At 39.3% G+C, this 27,143-nt stretch overlaps 1 protein-coding gene across 1 annotated transcript in view; it reads left to right on the top strand.

Annotated features, from left to right (window-relative positions):
• Rsf1 (remodeling and spacing factor 1) overlaps positions 1–16,855 on the top strand; it is a 120,359-nt gene extending 103,504 nt beyond the window's left edge. Inside the window, exons 10-16 of the mRNA XM_028877454.2 lie at positions 1,807–1,865; positions 3,280–3,385; positions 4,679–4,746; positions 7,172–7,379; positions 8,978–9,201; positions 11,867–12,055; positions 15,660–16,855. Coding sequence (XP_028733287.1) covers positions 1,807–1,865; positions 3,280–3,385; positions 4,679–4,746; positions 7,172–7,379; positions 8,978–9,201; positions 11,867–12,055; positions 15,660–16,228 — 1,423 coding nt within the window. The 3' untranslated portion in view covers positions 16,229–16,855. The remainder of the gene's footprint in view (positions 1–1,806; positions 1,866–3,279; positions 3,386–4,678; positions 4,747–7,171; positions 7,380–8,977; positions 9,202–11,866; positions 12,056–15,659) is intronic.
• The last annotated feature ends 10,288 nt before the right edge of the window (positions 16,856–27,143 follow it).

The following is a 27,143-nucleotide window of genomic DNA, read 5'->3' as shown; positions in this document are numbered from 1 at the left end:
GAGAAAGAGACAAGGAGCTTGAAAGTGTATGCAAAGGAGTATTTATAATGATGGAGTATGGAGTGTCAGCCAGGTAAGAGGGCAGCGATAGACTAAGTTGAAGTTCCACTAGAGTCAACAAATTGTTGAGAGTAGCATAGAAGGTGGAGTGAGTTGGAAATTGATTTAGTAGAAGTCAGACAATAGGATTTGTAAAACTGAAATTTTAGCAGGAGTAGAGATGTTGGTAATGATAAGGTCTGCAGATCTAGATAGTGAGATGAGGTGGAAGGCATCCTGCCAAAAGATGACTAACGAGAGAGTGATAAGGAATCATGTCTACCCTCAAGATCCTGTACAACAGTGAACCCAGTTAAAGCCTTCTGTAATTTCTCCGGTTAGATAAAATTGATCTATACCTGGTCATGTTTCCAGTAGTTGTTCAAAATGGTCGGTAGGCGTTTGATAACTAATTATGAGGGCAGAAACTGTATCTTATGTTATATTTGGCTTTCCAAGCTTGGCATAAGTCTGCCCATAATGAACATGAGTTAATTTCTCTTCAGTTGAATTGAGAAGAGAAATAATGGTCAAAGAAAGCAGTTTAAAGGAGAAAATTGGTATTTCAGTGAATGTGGTTTTGGCAAGGTCAGATGTATATCACACATACTTAATAACAGAGACGGTTCAAACTGCAATATTCTGATTGTCTTGGTCATTATTAACTACTTGATAGCTTACCAAGTTTTAATTAAAGTGATTTTTATCATTTTCATAAATGTGGTAGCTTCTCCATCTGTTGCTAAGATTCTTGTTAGCAGGGTCGTGCTCATTAGAAGCTGCATTGCAAAGGCTCTAGACATGTAAATGCATTCATTTCCTTTTGGAAGGAGCATTACAACAAGCAAGAAAGAACAGTTGCTCTTCTAGATCCGTGTAATATACTCTGATATTCAGAGCTCAGGGCTCTCAGTATACTGCATTAACATTCAGATGACTCGAGTAAGCACCTGTTGTTTAGAGCTGTTTGTTATTATTTTTTAGTTGAAATAAACAGGGCATTTGTTTGTTTGTTTTTTGTTTTTGTTTTTTCCCTTGGAGAGGAAACCCATGGAGATGTCATTCTGGATATGCATCCTTGTCTTCCGGCTCCACTAGTACCCTAATTTTCCATTGTAAAATGCATAGCCCATGTGTCTGCAGTGTGTTTCTTCTTCTTCCCTACAGCAAGAAAAAGAGTGGCTTTAATGTCATTCACTGGAGCCTTAATATGGTTTTGTTATGTATAGTTTCTTAGTCACTATTTTATAGTGATGTTTATTACCCTAGGCTTCCCCTACCCCCCAAGACAGGGTTTCTTTGTAGCCAGGATCTCGCTCTGTAACCCAGGCTGTCCTCAAACTCACAGAGATCCGCCTGCCTCTGCCTCCCAAGTGCTGGGACTAAAGGCGTGCACCACTTTCCCCCAGCTATTACCATAGGCTTACAGTTGTATACTATACTCAGAACATCATCTAAGACATTTAATATGCAGAGACTATTTTGTCTAGTCAGAGTTAGTTTTCCAAATCTAACCACATTGTCAACTCAGTTTGAAGTTTGTCTGTTTCAGTTCAAAAGTACAGCTTTCATATAGGTCAGACTTCATATAGTCAGAAAGTTTGTGCTTCTCATTAATACTTATACTCTATTAAAATTTCACTTTAATATCTGTGACAGCCTCTTAAATACCATGAAATTGTAATTTATTACTATCTACCATGATATTTTCATACCAGTTTCATTTTTAGTAAATCTTATTTTATGCCTTTGGTTTTTGGTTTTAAGGAAAGAACGCTTGGTGTATGTTGGTATCAGTATTGAAAACATCATTCCTCCACAAGTAAGTTTCTAGTTTCTAGTATTTTTAAAATTTTATGTGTGTGAGTGTTTTGCCTACATGTATAGTCTGTGTACCTCATGTATGCCTAGAGCCCACAGAGGTCAGAAGAAGGTACCAGATCTCCTAGAACTGGAGTTACAGATGGTTGTGAGCCGCTCTGTGAGTGCTGGGACTCGAATCTGAGTCTTCCAGAGAGCAGCCAGTACTCTTAACCACCGAGCCATTTTCAGTCCAGGTTTATGTCGTATTTTTAGAGGACATGCTATGCACTTTCTAAAATTTAACCCAATTATATGTCATTTTAATATTTGACATACCTATTCTATTAAAGCTAGATGTTTTAAGCACATGGAGAAATAACTATTGGGATTATTATTTATAAATAAATAACTCAATATGATAATCATATTCAAACTAAATTTATAGCTCATTGCTTTGGGGTAATGTTCTATTGTTTCTATTGTAAGCAAAACAATTTGTGGTTAACCCTATAATGTGTTACTTGCGTAAAATAACTAAAGAATAGCTTGGGAATATTTTACTTTTAATTTGGTACTATTGAAATTTTAATTTCTATTATAATTTAATTTCTTTGAACATCTACCATTATTTACATTTATTAGTCTGTAATTAAGCACACCTCATGAGTGAATGTACACGAAACATAGTTTCCAACTTGATTTTGTTGTGGTTTTGCTACTGTTGTTGATTTTAGATAGGGTATATAACTCTGGCTGGCCTGGAACTCAGAGATCCACTGCCTTTTCTTCTTAAATGCTGGTTTTGAAGGTTAGGATTAGAGATGTGAGCCACACATTCAGCAGTTTCCAAATGAAGTTTGACTGTTTCATAATTAAATCCCAGCCTTAAGTAGTTTGCCAAGTTGTTCTTCCATTTAAATCAAATCATCTCATGAATTCAGCCACATATCTATTCAACATTTTCTGTGTATCATATTTAATTATTGGTTAAAAGATTGAATTGGGCCAGGCAGTGGTGGTGCATGTTTTTAATCGCAAGCACTAGGAAGGCAGAGGCAGGAGGATTTCTGTGAGCTTGAGGACAGCCTGGTCTACAGAGCAAGCTCCAGGACAGCCAAAGCTATACAGAAAAACCCTGTCTCATAAAACAAACAAACAAAAATGATTGAATTGGTAGAAAAACTTCATACTGGTTATTTTAATAACAGACTATTGTAAACTCACAGAAGTATTAGAATTTCAACACAGAAATAGTTCATATACTTGACTACCAATATTTTTAATTTGTATAATTAGTTTTGCCATCTATATTCTTAGTGGTAGATAATCTCAGAGTTTTTCAGACCTTCATGTGTGCTCCCTAGGTAGAATATTAAAGCTGTTAATTCCAAGGACTGTTTCTCTGTCAACATCTGTATATGTTTCTCTTGAAAGGAGCCAGATTTTCTGAAGATCAAGAAGAAAAGAAAAAAGATTCAAAAAAATCCAAAGCAAACTTACTTGAAAGGAGATCAACAAGAACAAGGAAATGTATAAGCTACAGGTAGGAAATAAAAGAAAGTTGTTATAGTAAAAGAACCTAACTTTTTTTCCAGTTAGATCAAAAAATAGAAGTGGGTGGTTCTCTCAACACAGTGATTTGTAACTGTTATGTGAGTCACCTGGTATCTTCAGGTGTTAGGTTCCAAGACCTCAGAGCCAGGCTGTAGCTCAGTAGTAGAGCACTTTCCTAGCCTGAGGAAGGTCATATGTCCAGGCCACACCACATACACACCCATGCACACTTACGTGCACAGGACTCGCCACAGAAATTGCATAGTTAACATGGTTAAATCAGCTCACCTTATGATCAGTTGAGCCCCCAAACTAAGCTGCACTTCCTTAAAAAAACGATCTTAGAGATCATTTCTTCTTGTTCATTTGTTTTTAAACCAGAAGAAATAGTTCTTTAAGCAAAAGTACATTTTGATCACCTGTATATGAATTTCTATAACACAATTATTTCCAATAGTAATTATAGCTGGCCTTAACACTATGGAGCAGTAATTTTGTTCAAATTACTTTGCTGTGCGACTTAAATGATTAGAGGTCAGTCTGTAGGTCACAGCTAGCCCACTGGTAGGTTTTGTATAATCTGTATCCCAAGAATGGCTTTTACGTTTATAAATGATTGAAACAAAGCATTTTATGAGAACCATACGTAACTCAAATTCCAGTATCTGTGATGTTTTTGTTACAAAGCCATCTATATTTACTTAACATTTGATTAACAATTACATTTCCATTACAGTGGCATAGTTGATTGTTAAAGACTTTATAGTCTAAAAGCCTAAAGTTTTAACTTGTTTATTGATTAATTGTCTGGAGTATGTGTGTGAGTAGTAGATGCTTACCTCACATGCTGATACTGTCCTAATCTGTGCACTCCCATTGGAAATACCATCAACTGATAGCTTTTAGAAAGCATAAATTGATTCACAGAAGCTTTATAATATCCAAGGTGAAAGCACTGGAAGATTTGGGAGTTTGTTAGGACCTGTTTCTGACTTTTCCATGGTACCTTCTCTGAGCTCACATGGTAGCAGTTCTCTAGGGCAGATCTAGTGTCTGCTTTATGTATATGGCCATCCTCTTGCTTTAATTTCACAGGGCAGAAGAGGCCAAGGGATTCTTGTTTTCTCTTTTTTCTCCTGTTTAATGAGGACATTAATCATGACCGTCACATGTGAGTTGGGTGGGGACAAAGACAGTCTCTTGCAACCACTTTGTATAGGTGGTCTTTGGAAATCAAACACAAATACATCTTACAATCTGATCATCACTGTGTTTGTTTTAGATTTGATGAGTTTGATGAAGCAATTGATGAAGCTATAGAAGATGATATCAAGGAGGCTGATGGAGGGGGTATGTTTATCATTTATTCTTTTTCACATAATTCTACCAGCAGATTATTCCTCTCCCCGGTGCTAACACTGAATAAACTAGCTTACATTCAAAGCAATCTGCTGGCATAGTGCCAATGTATTACAGAACTTATTACTAATTTTTGTATGATCTAATATAAAATTTTAAATTCCTTCATTGATCAAACAATTTATATCTAATTAGAATACTCAGGAAACTTTCCTCTTGTCTTTGCAAAAACAAAGCCTCAAAATGTGTGGATAATCCAAATTTGAATGACAGTGTAAATCTGTTAAATCAATTTACTCATTTAATTGGTATCTCCCTTCCTTCTTTCTTTCCTTCCTTCCTTCTTTCCTTCCTTCCTTCTTTCGTTTGAGACAGTGTTTCTCTCTCTCTTATGTCCTAGCTGTCCTAGAACTCACTCTGTAGTCCAGACTGACCTTTAACTTATAGAGATCCTCCTGCCTCTGCCTCCCAAGTGCTGGGATTAAAGACTTGCACCACCACAGCCAGCCTTTTTGCCTTTCAAAACAGCATTGTAGAAGAATTTGAAGGTTGTTTGTTAAAGTGTTATATAGCCAGTTACTAATGTTCTGATGAAGATTATTATTATTATTATTATTATTATTATTATTTTGGTTTTTCAAGACAGGGTTTCTCTGTGTAGTTTTGGTGCCTGTCCTGGAACTTGCTCTGTAGACCAGGCTGGCCTCGAACTCACAGAGATTCGCCTGGCTCTGCCTCCTGAGCACTGGGATTAAAGGCATGCACTACCACCGCCCAGCCTGATGAAGAACTTTCTAATTTCTACTTACTACTGTGAAAACTTCAGAATGGATCAATACGCAATTTTTTTTGTAAAGAAACTGATGTCGTAACCTTTCAGAATTGGGTCTTTTATTTACATCTTTATCAATTTTTTTCTCTGTCCTTATTCAAGAAGATTCTTAAGCAACTGCTAATAGGTATAAGACTTCTTTTTGGAGTGAGGAAAGTGCTAACAGTTGGACAACTTTGTGACTACATCAGAAATCTGGGTTACTTTCTTTAAAAGATGGGTCTTGCCAGACAGTGGTGGCGAACGACTTTAATCTCAGCACTCAGGAGGCAGAGGCAGGCAGTTCTCTGTGAGTTCAAGGCCAGCCTGGTCTACAAAGTGAGTTCCAGGACATCCAGGGCAACACAGAGAAACCCTGTCTAAAAAAACCCAATAAATAAATAAGTAAAATAAAAGATTGGTCTGGAGTATTGATCCAAGTAAGGCTCAGCAGTCTCAAAAACTTGCTGCTCTTCCAGAGGACCAGTTTGGTTCCCAGCCTGCATGTTGGATAGTTTACAGCTGCCTGTAACTCTGCTTCAATGCTTTCTGAACCCAGCAGCACCTACACAGATGTATTCACTTATCAAAGTGCACGCACAAGCCTTTGGACAGTAGTGGCACACACCTTTAATCCCAGCACTTAGGAGGCAGAGCAGGTGGGTCTCTGTGAGTTTGAGGCCAGGCTGGTCTACAGAATAAGTTCCAGGACAGTCAGGGCTGTTACACAGAGAAACCCTGTCTAAAAAAACATACACACATACACATGAATTTTTAAAAAAAAAAAAAAAAATCTTAAAAGCCATGAGAGGAGAGTGCTGGCCAGGTCCCTCAGTGGGAGGGGCACTTGCTCACAGTCCTGACAACCTGAGTTAGATCTTGGACCTTACCAAGTAGCAGGAGAACTGACTCTTTGAGAGTTGTCCTCTGACCTCCATAAGTGTGCCTTGGAATGTGTAAACACACACACAATATAAGAAAGAAAAGAAGTATATTGAGGGGCTAAAGAAGAATATTGAGGGGCTGAACCAATGGCCCCAAAGCTAAAAGCACTTGTTCTTACAGAGGACCCAGGTTTAGTTCCCAGTACCCGCTTGGTAACTCACAACTATAACAACAGCAGTACTAGGGAATTCAGATCCGTCTTCTGACCTTGGCTTCCAGGCATGCATGTACTGTACATATACACATGTAGGCAAGACACTTAGACAATAAAGAGCATTGAGCCAGGTATGGTGATACAAATCTATAATTCGGGGACAAGGCACAAGGATCACAAATTCAAGACCAACCTAGGCTGCCCAGAGAGATTTTTTTTTAACAGCCCTCCACAAAAAGAAAAGGCAGTGTAATAAAGGGTGAGGGAGGCATCGCTAAGTGGTATATCAAATCCAAATATAAAACTAAATCAAAATATAAAACTAGGAGTCTCTGCACTGTGAACTCTTTTGAATAAGATAGGCATGTTAATTTTTTTGAGGGGGTGTTTCATTTTTGCATGTTAATTCTTTAGAGCATTGTCAGCTGAAATTGTAAGCAACCTACATATTTCTAAGAAAGTTAATGGGAAGGTTCAATAAACATGCAATTACCTCTTCCTCTCAGGAGTTGGCCGAGGAAAAGATATTTCCACCATCACAGGTCACCGTGGGAAAGACATCTCTACCATTTTGGATGAAGAACGAAAAGAAAATAAACGGCCTCAGAGAGCAGCTGCTGCTCGCAGGAAGAAACGCCGGCGACTTAATGATCTTGATAGTGATAGCAACCTAGATGAGGAAGAGAGTGAGGATGAATTCAAGATCAGTGACGGGTATGTGGCCTGCCTCGAGACCCAGTCTCTAGGTGCCAGCTAACACCGAGCTGGGTCCTGAGAGAGCCAGGGCTGTGCTATGCTGTGCTTTTACTCTTTCGGTACATGGGCAATCTGTATTTTCCAGATATTTAAAGCAGATCTGAGATTACTTATTGCGATTCATTTAGATTACAATTAAAGCTACATGTATGGTTGTTTAATGTTTAAAATTGTATTTAAATTTGATTAACTATAATTGGTTTTATTTACTGAAATCTTTTCCTATACTACCTTCTGCTACCTCTTCCATCAGTAGTTTTCAATCAAGTGTGGGAAACTATAAAGAGAAGTAAGTAGTCTTCTCTGCTCTGGAGAGGTTTGGTGAGGGGTAATAATTAATCCGATAGTCGCATTAGAGTGGTGTATAAACAGTGTAATATAACCTTAGTATAAACAGTACTGTGGAGTTTCTCCTGTTGACTCGGTAGTAGATGTGGTGGGAAGTATATAAACCACAGAAACGATGCTCTGCACGGCCTACCTCTGTAATGTAGGTAAAATAAAGTTAGGCTACAGAAGATAATTACCTCCATCTAAAGGAGTCAGGGAACCCTCACAATAAGAAGTTAAGTTAGAATTAACATGTGGGGAATGACTATTTTGAGCAGCCTATGAGTTTAAATACAAATACAGCGTGAGAGAAGAAAGCAATCCGAACAGAGATCCCACATGTTCAAATGTCAAGGAATATTTAGGAAACTCCCAGAAAAGCAAGAATATGAGGATGAAATAGAGAATGCTCTGGGAGACATGCAAGCAGAACATAGAAAAGAACAAGTTAAGGGTTTTTTTCTGTCTTGTTTTTTGTCCTGCATACCAATTTGAACTTGGTCCTGAAAATATTTAAATAAAAAAATGCCCAAGGGTTGGGATTTAGCTCAGTGGTAGAGCGCTTGCAAGCGCAAGGCCTGGGTTCGGTCCTCAGCTCCGGCGGGGAAAATACCCAAAAGGTTGAGGTGTGAGGTGAAAGGAGAGGTCAGGGTACACACCAAGTGTCTGGCTTGGGTTACTGGCGGGTTAATGACTCTCAGTACCAGAGAGCTAGCAGGTAAAGGTGTTTGCCACCCAAGCCTGGCAGCCTTGTTTCAGTCTCCAGAAGCAGTAAAGGTGGGCGGAGTGGTCGGCTGACTCCCACACGCAGGCACAAGGACCCCGTCCCTCCCAGAAGAAGAAGTCAGAATGTTTATATTCAAAAAGGTATATATTTTGAATTAATACATGTTGAATATACCAAAATTTGGCTGGTATATTTGGCTGATAGGTAGAATAAGGGGGGTTGGGAAATAATGAGCACTTTTGGATACGTTGGATTTTAAGTGGTCAATGAAGGAAGTTCATGTATGAAATTCAGCATCAGTTATCTTCACAGATACTCGTTTTAAACACAGAAGTTGACATAATTTCCCATATGTGTCCTCAAATATTACTTAATGCTTTTCACTGGATTCATTACAGTTTTTTTACTGGAACTCTGAAAAGCTGGTTATCACTTCTAACTGTGCCTTTACAAAACAAACAGAGTACACCATCCTGACCTATCTCCTTTTCCCGGACAGATCCCAGGATGAGTTTGTTGTGTCTGATGAAAACCCAGATGAAAGTGAAGAAGATCCACCATCTAATGAGGACAGTGACACGGACTTCTGTAGCCGAAGACTGAGGCGGCATCCTTCTCGGCCCATGAGGCAAAGCCGGCGTTTGCGGAGAAAGACCCCAAAGAAAAAGTACTCTGATGATGATGAAGAGGAAGAAGAGTCTGAGGAGAATAGTAGAGACTCTGGTAAAAATGCCTTCTGTCTGTATCAGAGCAACTCAATTGCTTCCTGGGACTTTTGGAGTTCCAAGGTGTTGGAATTGTATTCAACTGTGCCATAGATCTCCTGATGAGACTCTGGAGTCCTTTTCTTATGACTTGCGAGCCATGTTTTCACATAACACATCTCAGAAAATTCGTGTAAATTAACGTGTTACCGTCACGCCAGCTCTTTTAGAATGTTAAATTGTGATAAATCCTATTGGGACCAAGTATTCTGAAAATATTTTTGAGATATTGTAGAATGAATACCAGAACCAGTTCACTCTATGCACACCAGGGTTTCTTAAATTTTATTTTATTTACATAACTTCCAGTACTTAAGTATATGAAATAGATAATACGAGTCAAAAATTGACTGAATAAATCATAAAAATATTTTTTTTATTGATCTATTTTTTTCTGTGCATTGTTGTGGTATGTGTATGAGTGTGTCGGATCCCCTAAAACTGGAGTTACAGGCAGTGTGGGTGCTGGGAATTGAATCTGAGTCCTCTGGAAGAGCAGCTAATGCTCTTAACTACTGAGTCATCTCTGCAGACCCAAATAAATGTACTTTTAAGCCAGGCAGTGGTGGCACATGCCTTTAATCCCAGCACTCAGGAGGCAGAAGCAGGTGGATCTCTGAGTTTGAGGCTAGCCTGGTCTACAGAGCAAGTTCCAGAACAGCAACAAAAAAACCAAAAAAAATGTGTTTTGAAAGATACTTTAGGTCTGTATATGGTGGTCCATGCCTATAATCTCAGCACTCAGGAGGTAGAGGAGGCAAATCATTATGCATTCAAGGCCAGCCTGGTTTATATAGTGAGTTCCAGGCCAGTCAGCGCTACCGTAATAAAACCCTGTTGTTTTACAATTAAAAAAAAACAAAACCAGAAGGATTGTTCATTGAGTATAGGTGTATATTTCCGAGCCTGACAACCTTGTGTTTGATCTCCAAGATCCTTAACGGTGGGAGGAGAGAGGCATTTCCCTTAAGCTGTCCTTGACCTGCGAATGTTCACCATGGCACTTAGATGAGTTGCCCATACAAACACACACACAGAGAAAAGAATAAATAAATAAATGGGAAAAAAAGGTTTAATTTAAATAAAACAATTACTTTGGAAACTGAATTTTACATAATTGTTGACAATGGATGTGCTTATTTTTACATGAAGAAAGCTCGTCTTAATCCAGTTGTCGCTGCAAGTCATAAAACATCTGTGTTTCTCAGTTCATTTTGATTTTATAATTGTTTGTGCTGAGACTACTGCTTCACAATACAAACTGGTAGAAGTGTTTTTAGGCTGGTTTTAAAAATTAGAAGTTCTATTCTAATTCCACTCCAAAATTCATTTAAAATTTTTCTTTATAAAACTCAATTCAGAAATTCAAACAGCATTTTTTAAAACTCAAAACATTCTAACAGTGCAAGCCAAAGACTAATTTTGGAATTACACACTGTGGAATGATAATAGAGAAACATTAAAAATCCTGTTTGCTATAATTAAACCATTATATCTTAGAATATATGTTTATTCTATGAGAATTTCATAATACAGTCATAAAACATACTTGATTATATTCACTCTTTCACTTCTCCCCAACTCTTTCTGGATCCACCCTCTCCCAACTTCCAACCATATGGTATGCCTTTTTTTTTAATTATTATTTAAGTCCACCAAATCCAGTCTGTGTGGCCCATGTGTTGGTGGGTTTAGAGCCATCCATTGGAACATGTCTATCTGGTGCCCACCCTTAGCCAAAAACTGACTTTCTCTACCCCAGAAACCCTCAATAGCTCCTCAGTTCCTTAGTTCATGAGCCCTTCCGCCTGGATGCTCCAAAGTTGACTGAATTGATCTTGTGCAGAGACGCACAGCTCTGAGTTCAAGTACAGTATCCTTGCATGTCCAGAAAACAGTTTGGCTCTGGTCCTCCCCCACTTGTGGCTCCTACAGTCTTTGCACCAGCTCTTCTGGGATGGTCCCTGAGCCTGAGGGAAGCGAGTGTGATGGAGATGTCCTGTGTGTGGCCAGGCACTCCACACTTCTTCTCTGCACTCTGACCAACTGGTTGTTCTCAATTGAATGTAACATGGAGTGTTAGAAAAGAGATACTAACAACGTTCCCCTCCTTTCCGCATTGCTGGGGACCGAGTGCCAGGCAAGCGCTCTACCTTTGAGCTGCACATCCAACCATCTCCTCCTCACCCTTTATCTCCTCTCCCTTCTCCTTCTGCCTTATTTTCTTTCATTTTTTTTTTCTTTTACCTTGGGAAGTAACTGATAATAGTTTCCAGTTGTGAGGCTGGGGCTATTTGTTGATGCTTGCCTGGCATACTTGAAGCACTACTGCATATGGAGGTAGACACCGGTAATCCCAGGACTCAGAAAGTGGTGGGAATAGGAGCAGAATTTCAAGGCTAGCCTGGGCTAAGGACCTGGTCTCAAAAAAACACAAGTGTACATTTGTGATATTTGGCAAACTGATTTTTTTTTAACTAAATAAGGTTTATAAAACTTACTCAACTAAAATGTTTACAACTCAACTCTATTAACTTTATATTTTTATAGCCTAAGCTTGTTAACCTACCAATGGATTTCAATTTTGTTCTTCCTTGTTTCCCTCCTTTCTTTTTTCTAAACAGAAAGTGACTTTAGTGAAGACTTTAGTGATGATTTTGTAGAAACCCGGCGAAGGCGATCAAGAAGGAACCAGAAAAGACAAATTAATTACAAAGAAGATTCAGAAAGTGATGGTTCCCAGAAAAGCATACGCCGTGGTAAAGAAATCCGACGAGTTCACAAGCGCAGGCTCTCCAGCTCAGAGAGTGAAGGTAAATGCTGTCTCCTGCGTGTGGAAGGAGGGCAGGAAAAAATAGACGGTGCATAGAAAGAACATTCAGGCTTGGGATGATGTGCTTGGTTTTGTTGTTGTTGTTATTGGAGACAGGGTTTCTCTGAACTCACTCTGTAGACCAGACTGGCCCTGGACTCCAGAGATCCACTCTGCCTCCCGAGTGTTGGGATTAAAGGTATGCACCACCACTGCCTGGCTGATTTTTTTTTTTTTTTTTTTAATGCATATAATCACTAGCATCATTGGGATGAATCTTAGTACTTTTCTCCCATCTATTAATTATAATTTATACCACTCTTGATAGGATTTTAATTTTTAAGTCATTCTTATTTATTCATGTATTTTATATATATGAGTGCTCTATTTTCATGTATGCCTACATGACAGAAGAGGATATCAGATCCCACTATAGATGTTTGGTTGTGAGCCACCATGTGGTGGCTGGGAATTAAACTCAGAACCTCTGGAAGAGCAGCTGGTGCTCTTAACTGCTGAGCCATCTCTCCAGCCCCCAGATGCTAATTTTGAAGGGTTCCATTATATTAAGGTCTTCTGCCTGGCGTTGTGAGTCACTCTGCCCCTTTTGTTGTTGTTTATTCTGACATCACCTTTCCTGCACTGAGGAGCTGGGCACTTTCAGACCGTCGTGTCTGTGGTCCTTCCCTCCTTTCTCTGTCAGTCTCAGCCGGGGTCTGTTTTTAAGAGCTGGAGCTGCGCTTTACCAGAAGTGGAGGAGAAGCTATAAAATATTCATTTGTGGGGCTGGAGAGCTGGCTCGGTGGTTTAGAGAACTTCCTGTTCATCCAGAGTACTCAAGTTAGTTTCCTAACATCTACATCAGGCAGCTCCCTCCTGCTTCAGGGAAGTTTCTCAAGACTGTAAATACCAGCACATGTATGTGCCTTATACTCACACAGACACACATATATACATACAAAAAAGAGAAATCTTTTCAAAATTGTCATAGGGGCCTGGCCTTGGTGGCACACACCTTTAATCCCAGCACTCCGGAGGCAGAGGCAGGCGGATCTCTGAGTTCGAGGCCAGCCTGAGCTACAGAGTGAGTTCCAGGACAGTCAGGACTGTTTCACAGAGAAACCCTGGGGGGGGGGGGGGGGCGTGTTTTTAATAGGAATTTGTGATTTCTGCTTCATTTTTAAATCCAGACCTCTTTCTAAGTTCATTTTAAATGACCTTGACTCTTATCTCCCACCCTTTTAAAGCATTTAATCCATCATTGTTTGTGATCTGTTTTGAATATTGCTTTTACAAATAGAGTTTGAGAGTAGGAGAGCAGGAAAAAATATGTGGATGTAGGAGTCTAAAGGAGTTGATTTTAGTCTTGAGTATCTTCACGTCATAAAAATAAAACTAAATTCATTAATCCAGCCATTAAATATGAATATTTTTGAACTAGGCCCTGGTATAAGTACTAGGAATTGGACAGAACAAAATAGCCCTCATGTAACCTTTGAGGTAGGTGGAAAGATAATAAAATAAATATTAGAATATAAGATATTAGAAGAAGAGGGTTTAGAAGAATAGAATTTCAGATTTCCTCATTGAGAAAGACAATATTTAGGGGACAAAGTTAGGACTTAGTGGTAGAATACTTGCTCAGCATGTATGAGACCCTAGTTTTTGGTTCCAGCACCACACACACACACACACACACACACACACACACACACACACACACACACCCCTCTGAGCTAACTGTACCCAGCACATTCAGGGAACAGAGGAAGCTCAGGGTTGTTAGAACGAGAATAAGAGAGAAGTCAGCAAGCCACAGTACACATGGTTGCATAAATAACCATTTTTAACAGATCAGATTTTATTAGAAGATGGTCATATCTGTTTATTTACATATTGTCTATAGCTGCCTTATTTTAAAAAGATGAATAGTTCTGATAGAACATGGAGGTCTCACCTGAACCCCCACCCCCCAGAAGAACAATTGGTAATCTCAGATAAAGAGCAGAGCTTTCTAACGGGATTTCTGCAATGATGGGAACATTCTGTATCCGTGCTGGCTAATTCAGTAAGCATTAACCCCATGTGCCTGTAAAACACTTGAAATGTAGCTGGCTTGAGTATGGAACTCAATTTTTGTTTAATTTTAATTAATTTAAAATAACCACATGACTAATGTCTACTATATTAAGTGGATAGGCCATTGTATGGATTGTGGATTTATTCTGTGTGAGATGGGAAATACTTAGATTTTGAGCACTGGAGTGTGTTCTAATTTGCTAGAGTACCCATATTATCAATAAATTGAAGAGGGGAAACAAGGCAGTAGCTTGGAGAACAGTAGTCCCGGGAAGAGATGATGCTGGTTGGAAGTAGGTCCATAGCTGTAAGAGTAAAAAGTTATCAAAGTAAGGATAGCTTTGTTTTTTAAGATTTACTTTTATTTATTTGGTGTGTGTGTGTGTGTGTGTGTGTGTGTGTGTGTGTGTGTGTGTGTGTGTGTGTGTTATTTCCGAATGCCTGTGGACACCAAAAGAAATCTCAGATCCCTGGAATTACATGTGGTTGTCAGTCAGTGCTGGGGCCTGAACCTAGGTCCTCATCAAGAGCAGCAAGTGCGCTTAACCGCTGGGCCACTGCTCCAGCTTTCCAAGGATAAGTTTTGATGGTAGACCAAAAGAAATCAAGAACTAAGCAGCTTTAAGAACAAAAGGCCTTTGGGAGCTGTTTTGTTTACATTAGACTTAAGATGCCTTTTAGATATTCAAACATACATGTTGAAGAGGCAGTTTGACTAATCTGTAATTGTAATTTAGGGATCGCCTAAAAGAAGAGCCTCATCAGTTTGTATGTGTAGCCACAAGACTGGGTGAGATGACTCACAAAGCAAGTACAGGCCACACTAAGACATTCACAGTCGACCAGAGGAGTTTAATATCTATCCTCAAATGTTTGCTATGGTGTACAGAGTGATGCCCAGTAATTTGCTTTTGGTTTTTGGTGGTTTGAGAATGATTTCATATAACTCAGGCTGACCTTGAACTTATGATCATCCTATGCTTGCCAAGTATAAGGATTACCAGTCTATACCACCATGCATTCCTGCAGGGTTTTTTTTTGTTTGTTTGTTTGTTTTGTTTTGTTTTTTTGACACAGGGTTTCTCTGTGTAGCTTTGGAGCCTATCCTGGAACTTGCTATGTAGACCAGGCTGGCCTCAGACATACAGAGATCCGCCTGCCTTTGCTTCCCCAGTGCTGTAGTTTTAATCTTTCCTTATTAATATGTTTATATGACTCCTCAATTTTAGAAATAAAGAGGAGTTTCTCAGTTTGTGGCCAGTTTACCTTCACTTAATTCAAGGACCATCAGACCCTCTTCTTCCACTCCCCTAGGAAATCTGCTTTTTCCTAAAATCAGAAGTAAAATACACAGTAGATCTTATTGAGCCTTGTTACAGGTGGTGGTGGTAGTTAGATGTCTACCAGTCTATTTATTACAGAGCCATATTTTCCTAAGAGCAGAGCATGGGGTGGATGTGGAAAAGGAGTACTTGAATATGCTTATTGTTGACTGTGCCAACAGCTTAAATATCTGTTTATTCTAGAGAGCTATATGTCCAAGAACTCTGAAGATGAAGAGCTAACAAAAGAATCAAAGAGGTCTGTTCGAAAACGGGGCCGAAGCACAGATGAATATTCAGAAGCAGATGAGGATGATGAAGAGGAAGGCAAACCATCCCGCAAGCGGCTCCACCGTATTGAGACGGACGAGGAGAGCTGTGACAATGCTCGTGGAGATGCAGAACAGCCTGCCTCTGACAGCCAGCCCAGGGTCCTGCCCTCAGAGCAGGAGAGCAGCAAGAAGCCCTATCGGATAGAGAGTGATGAGGAAGAGGACTTCGAAAACGTGGGCAAAGTAGGGAGCCCCTTGGACTACAGCTTAGTGGACTTGCCTTCCACCAATGGACAGAGCCCTGGCAAAGCCATTGAGAACTTGATGGGCAAGCCAACTGAAAAGTCCCAGACCCCCAAGGACAGCGGCACGGCCAGTGCAAGTCTAGCCCCGAATGGGACAAGTGGTGGTCAGGAGGTGGGGGCGCCGGAAGAGGATGAAGATGAGCTTCTGCGAGTGACTGACCTTGTTGATTATGTCTGTAACAGTGAACAGTTATAAGACTTCTTTCCATTTTTGTGCTAATTTATTCCACGGTAGCTCTCACACCAGCGGGCCAGTTAGTAAAAGCTGTTTAATTTTTCCTAGAAAACTCCACTACAGAACGACTTTTTAGAAGAAAAATTTCAAGGAATCCCAAAGTCTTTCTGTGAAGTGACCAGTTTTGAACTTTGAAGATTAATAATTGCTGTAAATTCCTTTTGATTTTCTTTTTCCAAGTTCATGGTCCTTGGTAATTTCATTCATGGGAAAAAATCTTATTATAATAACAACAAAGATTTGTATATTTTTGACTTTATATTTCCTGAGCTCTCCTGACTTTGTGAAAAAGGTGGATATGAATGCATTCCAAATCTGTGAGGGCCCAATAATTTAGGGTGGGAGAAAGCACTTGGGCTTTAGCTTTTCATATTAAATATATATTATATTTAAACATTCATGGCATAGATGATGATTAACAAACTGTTCAAAAGTTCAAGTCTGTACTGTTGCAGTTTGAGAATTGTAGATACAACATCGTACATACGTCACTTAGTAATAGCCTTCGTGAAATCAATTTGTTTACTATTGGAGTTACCATTACCACACTTTAAATAAAGAAGAGACCATGGAAGTACCATCATAAAATTACTTTAACCTAAGTTTCTGTTATAGCAGAGTTTCTTGTTTAAAAAAAAAAAACAAAAACACAAAATCATCTGAAAAGCATTTATATAGTAAATTGTATTAATGAAGCTTTGATAACCAGATTGTGCTAGAAGGAAGTCTTAAGTAGCTTTTATGCTGTGGTAATATGATGGCCTCTATTACACTGTGTCCGGTGAGGAGTTAGTGAAGTGAATGTGGGCTTTCCTAAAGTGCAGGTACACTATAAACTTAGCCAGTAATGTTAACTCTTCTGGCCATATGGTGTTAACTGTCTGAAATGTCATTTTGAATATAATCCATCTAAATATAACATATGGAGATGCTAAGTTGACAATGGTATTTAGCACATTGGAAGACTGAGAAGGAATTTTCAGGTGAATTTTAACTGGTCTGTTCTTGCCCTTAGTATCTACTTCAAATTGAAGTCTACAAACAAAGCAGTTCCTTTGGGAGGTTTTTAGTTTTGAGTTTAATCGTGTGTGTGTGTGTGTGTGTGTGTGTGTGTGTGTGTGTGTGTGTGTGTGTGTGTGTGTTGGAATTTTATATCTGCCTGGATACATTAGCAGGGTTTGAATGTAGTTCTGGCCTTTGGCCATTATATACTTCCATTGAAAATCCATTAATAGTCACACAACCAACAGAACTGAGTGAGAACCGCTGATATACTTAATAGGCCTAACTTCCATTTTAAACATCTCAACACTCTAAGGATTCGCCCTTTGCTTCAAGACTAGGCGGTTTCTAATTAAACAGTGTAACGTAGCTGACACTAAACTAGGACCTTTAGCTTGGTTTCTGTTACCGTTGTGGAGTTGCGGGCACAGCCCTAACCCTGTACAGCTGTAGCATTTGTGAGTCTTCTTGCCTGGCACATGCCGAAGCCCTCTGCACTGCTTCGGGCTGTGCTTTTCCCCGGGGACTCAGGTTTCCTGCTCCACTGTTGTCTGTTGCCGGCAATAGACATGCCGTACCTGCTGCTGGCCCAAGGAACTTCAGTTTTCTTTTCAGATGAAGCATTATATGTGGTAGTCAGTCTACAGTAAACTACTTCCTTTTCATTATTAAAAGCTGGCGTTAGACTTGCATCGTCAAGACCTCTCTGGAAACTTTATGCTCCTAATTTCTGTTCCTCAACAGACACTGCCCTTAAACCTTCCGGCCTTTAAAGTGTAGTGCTGATTTTTTTTTTTTCAGTTACTGGTTTTCTCTTTCACTTTAGTTCTGTAGAATTTGACCGATGATATTTTTGCTTTGTTTCTAGTGATGAACTTGTATTTGTGTAACAATGAAACAATGAAAGCAGCCTAAAAAATAAAAACAAAAACCGAGGGTGCGGCAGGTGCTGCTGCAGAAGCAGCTGTGGGCTTATCTTCAAACAGTATTGTGCTGAAGGACAGGGTGGGCTTACGTTCACAGAAGTAAAGGACTAAAAAGGAGCCACATTCACTTGTAAAACTTCCTTTCTAGCTGTTGTTTTATTTGAAAATCAGCTAAGTAAACTTTTTAACTGTCTAGAACAGACAGGCAGAAGGATTCCTACTAGTGCATGGTGAGCGGGTTCCTGCCACCCAGTCTCAGGTTTCAGTCCTGCAGCCAGGTAAAGCCACTGTGGTGTAGAAACTCTCCCATGTGCCTGTCTCTACCTCTGCACACACCAGCTCTTGCATCCACCTATCAATTCTACTCATCCTTTATACAGATGATTAGAAATAGTAAATTGGTAGCTAATGCAACAGCATGCGGAATGTGAAGTCACTTCTGTTATGGAAAACCCATGGTAATTTTTACAGTAAAGACTGAGTATTCCACTTAGCAAAATGTCCCAGTAACAGGGGTTTCAAAACCACTTTGTGCTACCTGATCCTTACTAAACTTGAGTGTCAACTTGATACTGAGTGTCTCCCTTCTAACCTTATATTCTCATTAAACCAACTGGCTATCAGTAGTAATCCAGGCAGCTAGTCCATACTGATTCTTAGTATCCAGAGAGTTCTGCTGCTTGGCCTTTTCTGTTGTTTCTATTTATCCTGGAGATTGAATCCAGGGCCTCATGCATGCTGGGTAGAACTCCTGCCCTGTTTAGTGTTTGGACTCAGTCCGTCAGAGTCTGTTATCTCTCAGAAAAACTCACTTGGAAGATGCTCCCGATGAGGTTTCTGTTGTTGCTGTCAAAGTAAATGTTCTGTATAAAAAATTCTGATCCAACCAGTAAGAACTGGAGGATGGAAAGGAAAACAGTCGTGTAGGGGGTCGACTATCTTCAGTCCATGATAGATTGAGATTTACAATAGATCTATAGAATGTCTACTTTTACTAACTTCAGTGACCCCCCTCCTACCTTTGAAATACAAGTGTTGAACTTGTATCAAAGGGCTCCCGGTATCAGACTCAGTCTACAGCATATGCATTATGTGAAGAGACAGTATAGTGTTCAAAGTGTTTAGTTTGCCATTTCAGTAAAGTTTGAAAACTAGCCATATTTTTACAGTTCAAGAGCTTAAAATTGAAATAGCGTAGGAAAAGGACTCAGACTGGTTTGCTTGTACCTGTGCGATGATGAGATAGTGTTTATTGTAGAATGTTACTGCAAAGTGATGTGTTTTCAACAATACACGTAATACGTTGAGGTTGTTTCCTTGACATCTTTTTCCAGTTGGTCAAGGTTGCAGATTCAGAGGATAAAAAGGCGTTTCATTAAGGATTAATTCATGTTTACTGGTAACTTATTTTTTAAAAAGTGATCTGCCAAAGAACCAAGAACTTCAGAATACTAATGAAATTAATTATTGTGGGGAAAAAGATTTTTAAAAGAATGTTATTCACTTTTCACTTTCTAGTTGATAGAACCTATCCTATATAATAGACATTTAAGCAAAGTACATATATTAAGAAAAATGTGGACACTTACTTGTTTAAATTGAGATTTAAAATTATGGTGAATGTGTTAGTAATTTTTAAGTGGTATGGATGGAGGAGTTAGTCACTCACTGATTGTTCTACCAGAAGATAAAAAGCACCTAACAAATCTTTAACACTCAGATAATGCTGTGACTCCACTGCCAGCTGCCACAGCGGAGCAGGTCTCTAGTTCAGGGTAGTGTCTCAGCTTTAGAACAAGTGTTCAAAGACCAAGACTTTTCTTAAGAGGAAATGTGTATATACACCCATTCTGGATAACTACTAGAATGCTGAATTCATCATGAACTGACTTATAAAAATATAAGGCAAATAGTTGTGACAAAATTATGAATATGATTCAATTATAGAAAGTTTAGAGAAAAAATAGTTTTTCTTGTTGGTTTGACATTCTCTAAATATATTTCTGGTTCTCTTAAGAAGCAGAGAATGCCAAGACCACATGTATGCTGTAATCTACATAGTCCTTGTCTGTTTTAATATGATCCATTATTGAACTCTCAGATAAAATTCATTCCTATTTTATCCACCATTCCCAATGTCAGCCTTGGAAGTGGCAAGCTAACTGCTGGTTTATTTCCTCACCGTTCCTACCTGGATCCTGAAAGAAAAGGCCTTTGCTTTCATCAGTTTGTATTTTTTGTTTTATTTATTTTTTATTTTTTGGTTTTTCGAGACAGGGTTTCCTCTGCATAGCCCTGGCTGTTCTGGAACTCGCTCTGTTGACTAGGCTGGCCTCAAACTCACAGAGATCCACACCTGGCTCTGCCTCCTGAGTGCTGGGGTTAAAGGCGTGTGGTGTGCCACCACTGCCAGCTTCATCCAGTTTTTAAACTGGGTTATTGTGTTATTATTCCACTTAATTTTCAAAATATTTCAATCCAACTTAAATGATTTACCATTTTTTGAGTGCCAAGGTTTGCTAGGTAACTGGCTGCATAACACTGAGGATAAGTCATCCCGTATCATAAGCCAAAATAAGGTAGACTTGGTATGGAACCACTTTAGATCGTACACTCCCCACCTGTCACTCTTACAAGCCTCTCAGCAGTTGATTAGACAGTTAGATCCCCTGACGTTGTTTTCCACTCTTTGGGTCATGTACACAACTCCCTGCCCCATTTCATATTTATACCACTCTGCTCTGGGAGACACTGTTCTGGTACCCTCACTGTAGTCTTTTCAGTTCATGGAGGTGTTATTTCTATCTTGACATTTTATATATGTCTATCCTATACACAATATGTGAAAGAACATAACAAACTACCAGATGAATAGGGATTTATGAAGCTCTAGACATTCTGAATGAGGAAAAAATTAAGAAACTGTATTTGTGGGTTTGTTTTCTCTCTCTCTCTCTCTTTTTTTTTTTTTTTTTTTGCCAAACTAGTACAAGCTAGAAAATGTGCAAAGGAATAAATAACCTGCCTTGTTCTTTTTGCCACTGGATGATATAAGAATGAGCTTGTTTAACTATATATTTCCTTGACTTTCATCAGTTTCGGAAGGAGTCTAACTTAAGTGTTTGGGGTTTGTTTGACCTGTATTTATTGCATCCTGGTCATAGGCCAGGAGCCTGCATGTTATGTTTATGGACAGCCAGAACACAGTCATTGTGGAACTTAATGGCTCAAGATCTTCTAAATCATTTAACTTATTTTGTACGTTGCAAAAAAAGAAAAAAAAAGTTTATTTTGCTTGAGAGTCACATTTTTTTATAACTGTACAGCTTTTAAGGGCTGGGAGGTGGGAAAATACCCTAAAATAGGATGTAGATTTTTACAGTTGTGTTTACGCTAGAGCATCTACAGGAGCATTATGTAATTAAACCTCAAATTGTTTCAACACCTTGTGCCATGGTCTTCTTCGTCCTGTTGCCCTTTAGCAGAGGTGGTGTATGTCAGTATCACACTGCGGTACGGACAGCCCTTGAAATTAGATAAAACCTTTTCCCAAAGCTCTCAGACCATTGCATGAGTGTACCCCACAGCCACACACAGTTTATATTAGAGTAAATGGATCGTCAGGATCAGTACAGCTGCAACATCCCAAATCTGGCAATCGGCAGCATATTCTTTCGGTGCATGACTTTGTGGTGCCTGTCTAGAGTATTGTTGATGTTGGTGTGTTTTGTTCTCTTATCAAAGTAGCTTCTTGACCATAGTATCTGGATAGTATCTTGCCTAAAACTCTCATGGGGTTCTATGTGCACTTTAAGAAGGGATGTCCTATGTTGAGATGGAGGTGGGAACGAGGCAGGGCTAGTTTCTTTATGTGTAAAGAAGGAAAAAATTAGAATTGTTTGACTATTCCATATAGACTTACCCAACTCCACACAAATAACTTGCTGAAACTTGGCAGGAAGGGACATCACATTCAGTTTTCAATCCCTCATTTGGTAACTAATTTGCAATCTCTTACAACTGCTGCTGGCAGTCTGCATGGCACATTTTACCATGCTGTCAGCCTATCTTTTAAAATGCCAGGACTTCTTTTTGCTATCTGGTAATTTTACCATTCTAATTTACTACCTGTATAGCATCACTTCTTATAAGGAATTAAATTCATCTAATTGTGTCATAATTTCTAGGTAACCTTCACCTGTTAACTAATTTGAGAATTATTTCCTTTTCTGTCTTCACCCATTTAGAAGCTTAGGGACCAGGAATTTCAATGTGAAGAGTACAAATTCCAGATAAGAGTTTGTAAATTGTATTATTTTTGAATCTCATTTTGATTTGATAAAGTAGTAACTAAGTTCCAGGAAGCATCCATTCAGAACATGTCTTGGATTTTCAGATGTGCTCAAATGAAATACTTTACTTTCCCTATGCATAAAATAAAAAATATTGGAATAGTTCTCAAAATGCTGTTTTTAGATGAGAGGGAACCAGAAGCTCCAAGATTATCTCAAACTAACTCTTGCTGTCTCAGGACCATGCTGTTAGTCACAGAGAGGCTGTCGTGCACTGTCACACAATGTAGTGCTGCATGTGTGAGTCACGTGCAGAAATCTGAAAACTGGAAACATGATTCTGATAACACAAGTCAAGTCTGTGTATGAAAAGTATGGCAGGCCCTGAGAGCGCAAAGCTTCAGGAGTGGTAGAACTGCAGTGCATCGTTGTTTAAATACAATATTCCTTGTGACAACCCAAATATGTTGTGGCTATTGCCAATATTTTCGTTAACAAAATGTTGAATGTCTCATTACAGTCTGGTCAGAATTCTCAGTGTAATAAGCCAGGCCTAAGCCATTTTACAGCTATTGGCCTAACTGTAACTTTTTTTCAAAATGTTTTACTATAATACTTGTCATTTCTTTCACTTAATATATGTCAATTGTCATAATAAAATGTTGAAATAAGTCGATGTACTTAGCATTGTGTTTGAAAACTTAGTTTATGTTAAATTTTGTGGCATTCTAGGAAGGTCAGAATTTTCAAACACTGGTTTATAAAGGGTTAAGAAGGTCTGTATCACCCAGGAATAGACCATTATTCATGATCTAGGAAGCAAATTTGCAAGAGATCGACTCCCTCAAACGAGTTAAGGCTGGTTATCAGCTAGGCCTGTACAAACAGGCCAGCACCATTCTCGGTCATGTTGCTCAGCCTCTGGAGCTGACATTACAGAGCCCAGGGTGGTGTTCTGCACGGCTCTCTGGGAACACAGCTCTACTACAAGTCAGTAGCACAGGGCAAAGGTTTTCAGTTCCTTTCCTGGTGGGGTGTGGTGTGTGTGTGTGTGTGTTTGAGGGAGCACAAAAGAAACAGTGTGAGCCTCATCTAAATTCTTACGTCTTTCTTCTCTTAGAGTACCTAAACTGAAGTTTTGTTTTGTTTTAGCCAGCAAGCTAGCAGCATTCATCGGTACTTGAAATTCTGACCCTAAACTAATGGGTTAACATTTAGGTAAAGAAGGTGAATCAGGATTTCACTTAGTGGAATGAATGCTGGCTTATGATGGTAAAAAAATGATCAGTTATATAAAATTTGAGATTTTTAAACAATTCAGCCAAGTTGTGACAGTGCCCTGGCGGCCTTAACAGTTCAGTATATTTTTTAATCTGTTTTTATTTGATGTGTATGGACGGTTTGTCTGCATGTATCCCTGTCTACCATTTGCATGCATGGTGCCCTTGGAGGTCAGAAGAGGGCATCAGATCCCGTAAACTGAACAGTTGTGAACCATCATGTAGGTGCCTGGAATTGAACCTGGTTCCTCTGGAAGAGCAGCTAGTGCTCTTGACTGTGAGCCGCCTCTCCAGAGCACAGCCCTAAATTCCCGGAGTCTTAGCTGAGCATGGGGCTAGAACATAGCTGTTAACTTTTATCTTAGATTAAGAAACCAGAGGATGGTTTCTTTTAAAAACTAAGGTTTAATTCACTAAATGGCAGCCATTTAGTGGAAGTGGAGTTATAATAAAACTATTTTAATGAAATTAAATGTTAGCTGTTAGGACCCTTCTGGATAAGGTAAATGCTTATGTAATTCTGACTGAATGAGTTCTTTGCAATTATTAAAAGTCTACACGACAATCAAAAAGGAAACACTAAGAGGATGTGACCTATGTACACAACATTAGTGCATACAGTCATATCCCGTAGGAAAAGTTGGCTAGAACCTACAATCCATGTTCACAGCATAGGCCACCTTCCCTGTTCAGTAACTCCTGCCCAGTTCAGAGCCACTTGACCTACGTTTCCATCTTCCTTTCTAGCCTGTCTCCAAGAAGACAGCAGCTCCCTGTCTGTGTGTCCTTTACCTGGTCGCTTTCCTATTACCTTTGGGTCTCCCATTTCCATTCTTTTGAGTGTTCCTATGCAATGTTCTTCCTTCAAGGTTGAAAAAAATTGGTATCTTTCCATTTAATCTGTCTTCTAGTTATATTTTGTTTGATTTTCAGTGTTTAAAATAAACAGATCATGGAACTGTTAAACTGTACTTAGAAATTCTTACAGAAATAAACTAATTTCCAAGAGAAATTCCAAGAAACCAACAACTGAATTCCACCCTCCGCGACAGCTGTTACCAATAGCTGACATAACAAAAGAGAATCCGCTGCTCCCTGTTTTTGTTTTCTGGTTTTCTGTTGAATGTCTGTCTTGTCTGCTCTTTGGCATCTGCTTAGTAGCGGAGCACCTGTAATTATACTATGACCTCTAGAAACAAAACAGATTTTATTCTACTGTAGGGGCCAAACAAACAAAGAACTTAATGATGATAAAACTTCACTAGAACATGTGCCCTGGTTCGAATAGTAATTTTTTCTAGTAACAATGAGTTTGGTTTGTAAGCTTGATTCTATTACCAAAACTATATAACATTGTTATCTTTATAGGCCTGCCAATTGTTTCCAGGTGATGGTTTACATTAAATGCTGGAGTCTGAATCAAAGGACAGGAATAATTACTAGGGCACAGTGGTCCGCTGCAATAACAACACTCAGGAGACACAGGTAGGGGACACAAGTTGGAGGCCAGCCTGGGCTACACAATAAGTGCTAGAAGTCCTCAGCAAGTCACTTTTTCTCATCTTAATTGTAGCTGTAAAGGGACTGAACAGCTACCCTGCCTACCCTCACAAAGTTACTGTAAAGGAGATACCGGCTGAGGAAATCATTCTTTTAAAAAGTAAAACACTGTACAAATGTAAAGTGTATTAAGTGCCTACCACTTATGTTATCCATAGGGATTTATATGAGAAGCACAAAATACAAACCTTCCTCTTTCAGTACTTGATGCTAGTCTGTTTGACACATTTGCTTAACCACCTCCTCTGCCTGGTACTATAGTGAGTGCTTGAAGGATCCTTCGCAGAGCTAAGATCCCTTTCTTCAGTTATCATCTTGAATAAAATGTTTTGTCATTGGTCTATCACTATGTAAAAATGACTAAGGCAAGTTGATAAGAAATTATTATGTTGGCTTTAGCCAGTTCTCTCCTGTCATACATGCACTGGTTATTTCATCAAATAAGTGCCTTAGGGAAAATCTCAAATTAATTGTTTCTCAAATTCATAGGCTACTTTTCTTCTCTTCTTTTTAATACTGGGGATTCAACCTGGGGCCTTACACATGCTGGGCCAGCACTCTGCCTGAACTGTATCTGCTGCCCTTGGAACCTACTCCGAAAACCTCTTTCTGAATTCTCCTACTTAGAAATATAAGGCTGCATCTACCCAGCTTTGGAAACTGGAAATTTAGAAAAGATATTTGACCAAAAAGGGGCTGTTCTTGTCTACACCTTCACAAACTCTTCCTCTCAATCTCTATCCAAAGCGTGTGGATTTTAACCCTCGGAGAGCTCTAGACCTATCCTCATCCCACCCTTAGTGCCGCTTTCTTTCCTATACCAGGGCAACGCCTTCTCGTTCCTGTCCTTGCCCTTCTCTCCCAGTCTCACTACCAACAAACTAACCAAATTTAAAACCTTAACCCTTGGGACTGGAGAGATGGGTCAGCCTGTGAGAGCGCCTAATGCTTCTGTAGAGGACACAGATGGGGTCATAGCACTCATGCAGGGTGGCTTAACTACCTCTAACGAGCTCCAGGAGATCCAATGCCCTCTTCTGGGTTCTATGGGCACCTACACTTACATGCTACACTACACACACACACACACACACACACACACACACACACACACACACAGGGTTAAAAAATAAAAATAAATCTTTAAAAAAAATCCCCAAACTAAAGACTCCTCTGTTGCAAAGATACCAAGAAGAAAAAAAAGCAAAAGAAAAACAAAATTCTTATCCAATCCTACATGTTATGTCATCCAACCTAAACAGCCCTAACCCCATAGCTATTATAGTTAAATTTATAGTTAAAATTTTATAGTAAAAAAAAAAAAAGAAGTGGAGTCTAGAGATCGGCTGAATTCCATCCACTAGGTCTCTTATTACCAAAGTCTAGTTTGTGAGTTTAATGCTTCAGGTCTTGTGTGTAAAACGGGGTCAGTAATAGAAAACTTGTTCATATTACTTATCATAAAGAAAAAACAAAACATGAATTGAGTGGGTGTGGTGATGCTTGCCTGTAATAGTACTAGTACCCAGAGTAGGATGCAAGTCGATTAGGTATTGGAGGCCCTGTCTCAAAACACACGAACCAAAAAACAAAACTAACAGAAAGAACCCATGAAGAAATGAAAGTGGTAAAGTGCTTACGCTGGGTGGTACATAGCCCTCGGTTACGGGTGTCTATTTGCTAAGCCTCTAAGTCTTCACTGCTCTTATTCTTTGGGGCCTAACGAGCACGTAATTCAAGAGTTCCGGATCAATGGCCACCTTTCCCCTCGGCGCTGTCTTTTGACTGTCTTGCCGCGCTTTCCTTCAATTAATGC

This window comes from Peromyscus leucopus, chromosome 1 (genome assembly GCF_004664715.2).
Source record: "Peromyscus leucopus breed LL Stock chromosome 1, UCI_PerLeu_2.1, whole genome shotgun sequence".
Taxonomy (NCBI): Eukaryota; Metazoa; Chordata; class Mammalia; order Rodentia; family Cricetidae; genus Peromyscus; species Peromyscus leucopus.
The sequence above is the reverse complement of the archived record's forward strand: the minus strand, read 5'-3'. Positions and strand labels throughout refer to the sequence as shown.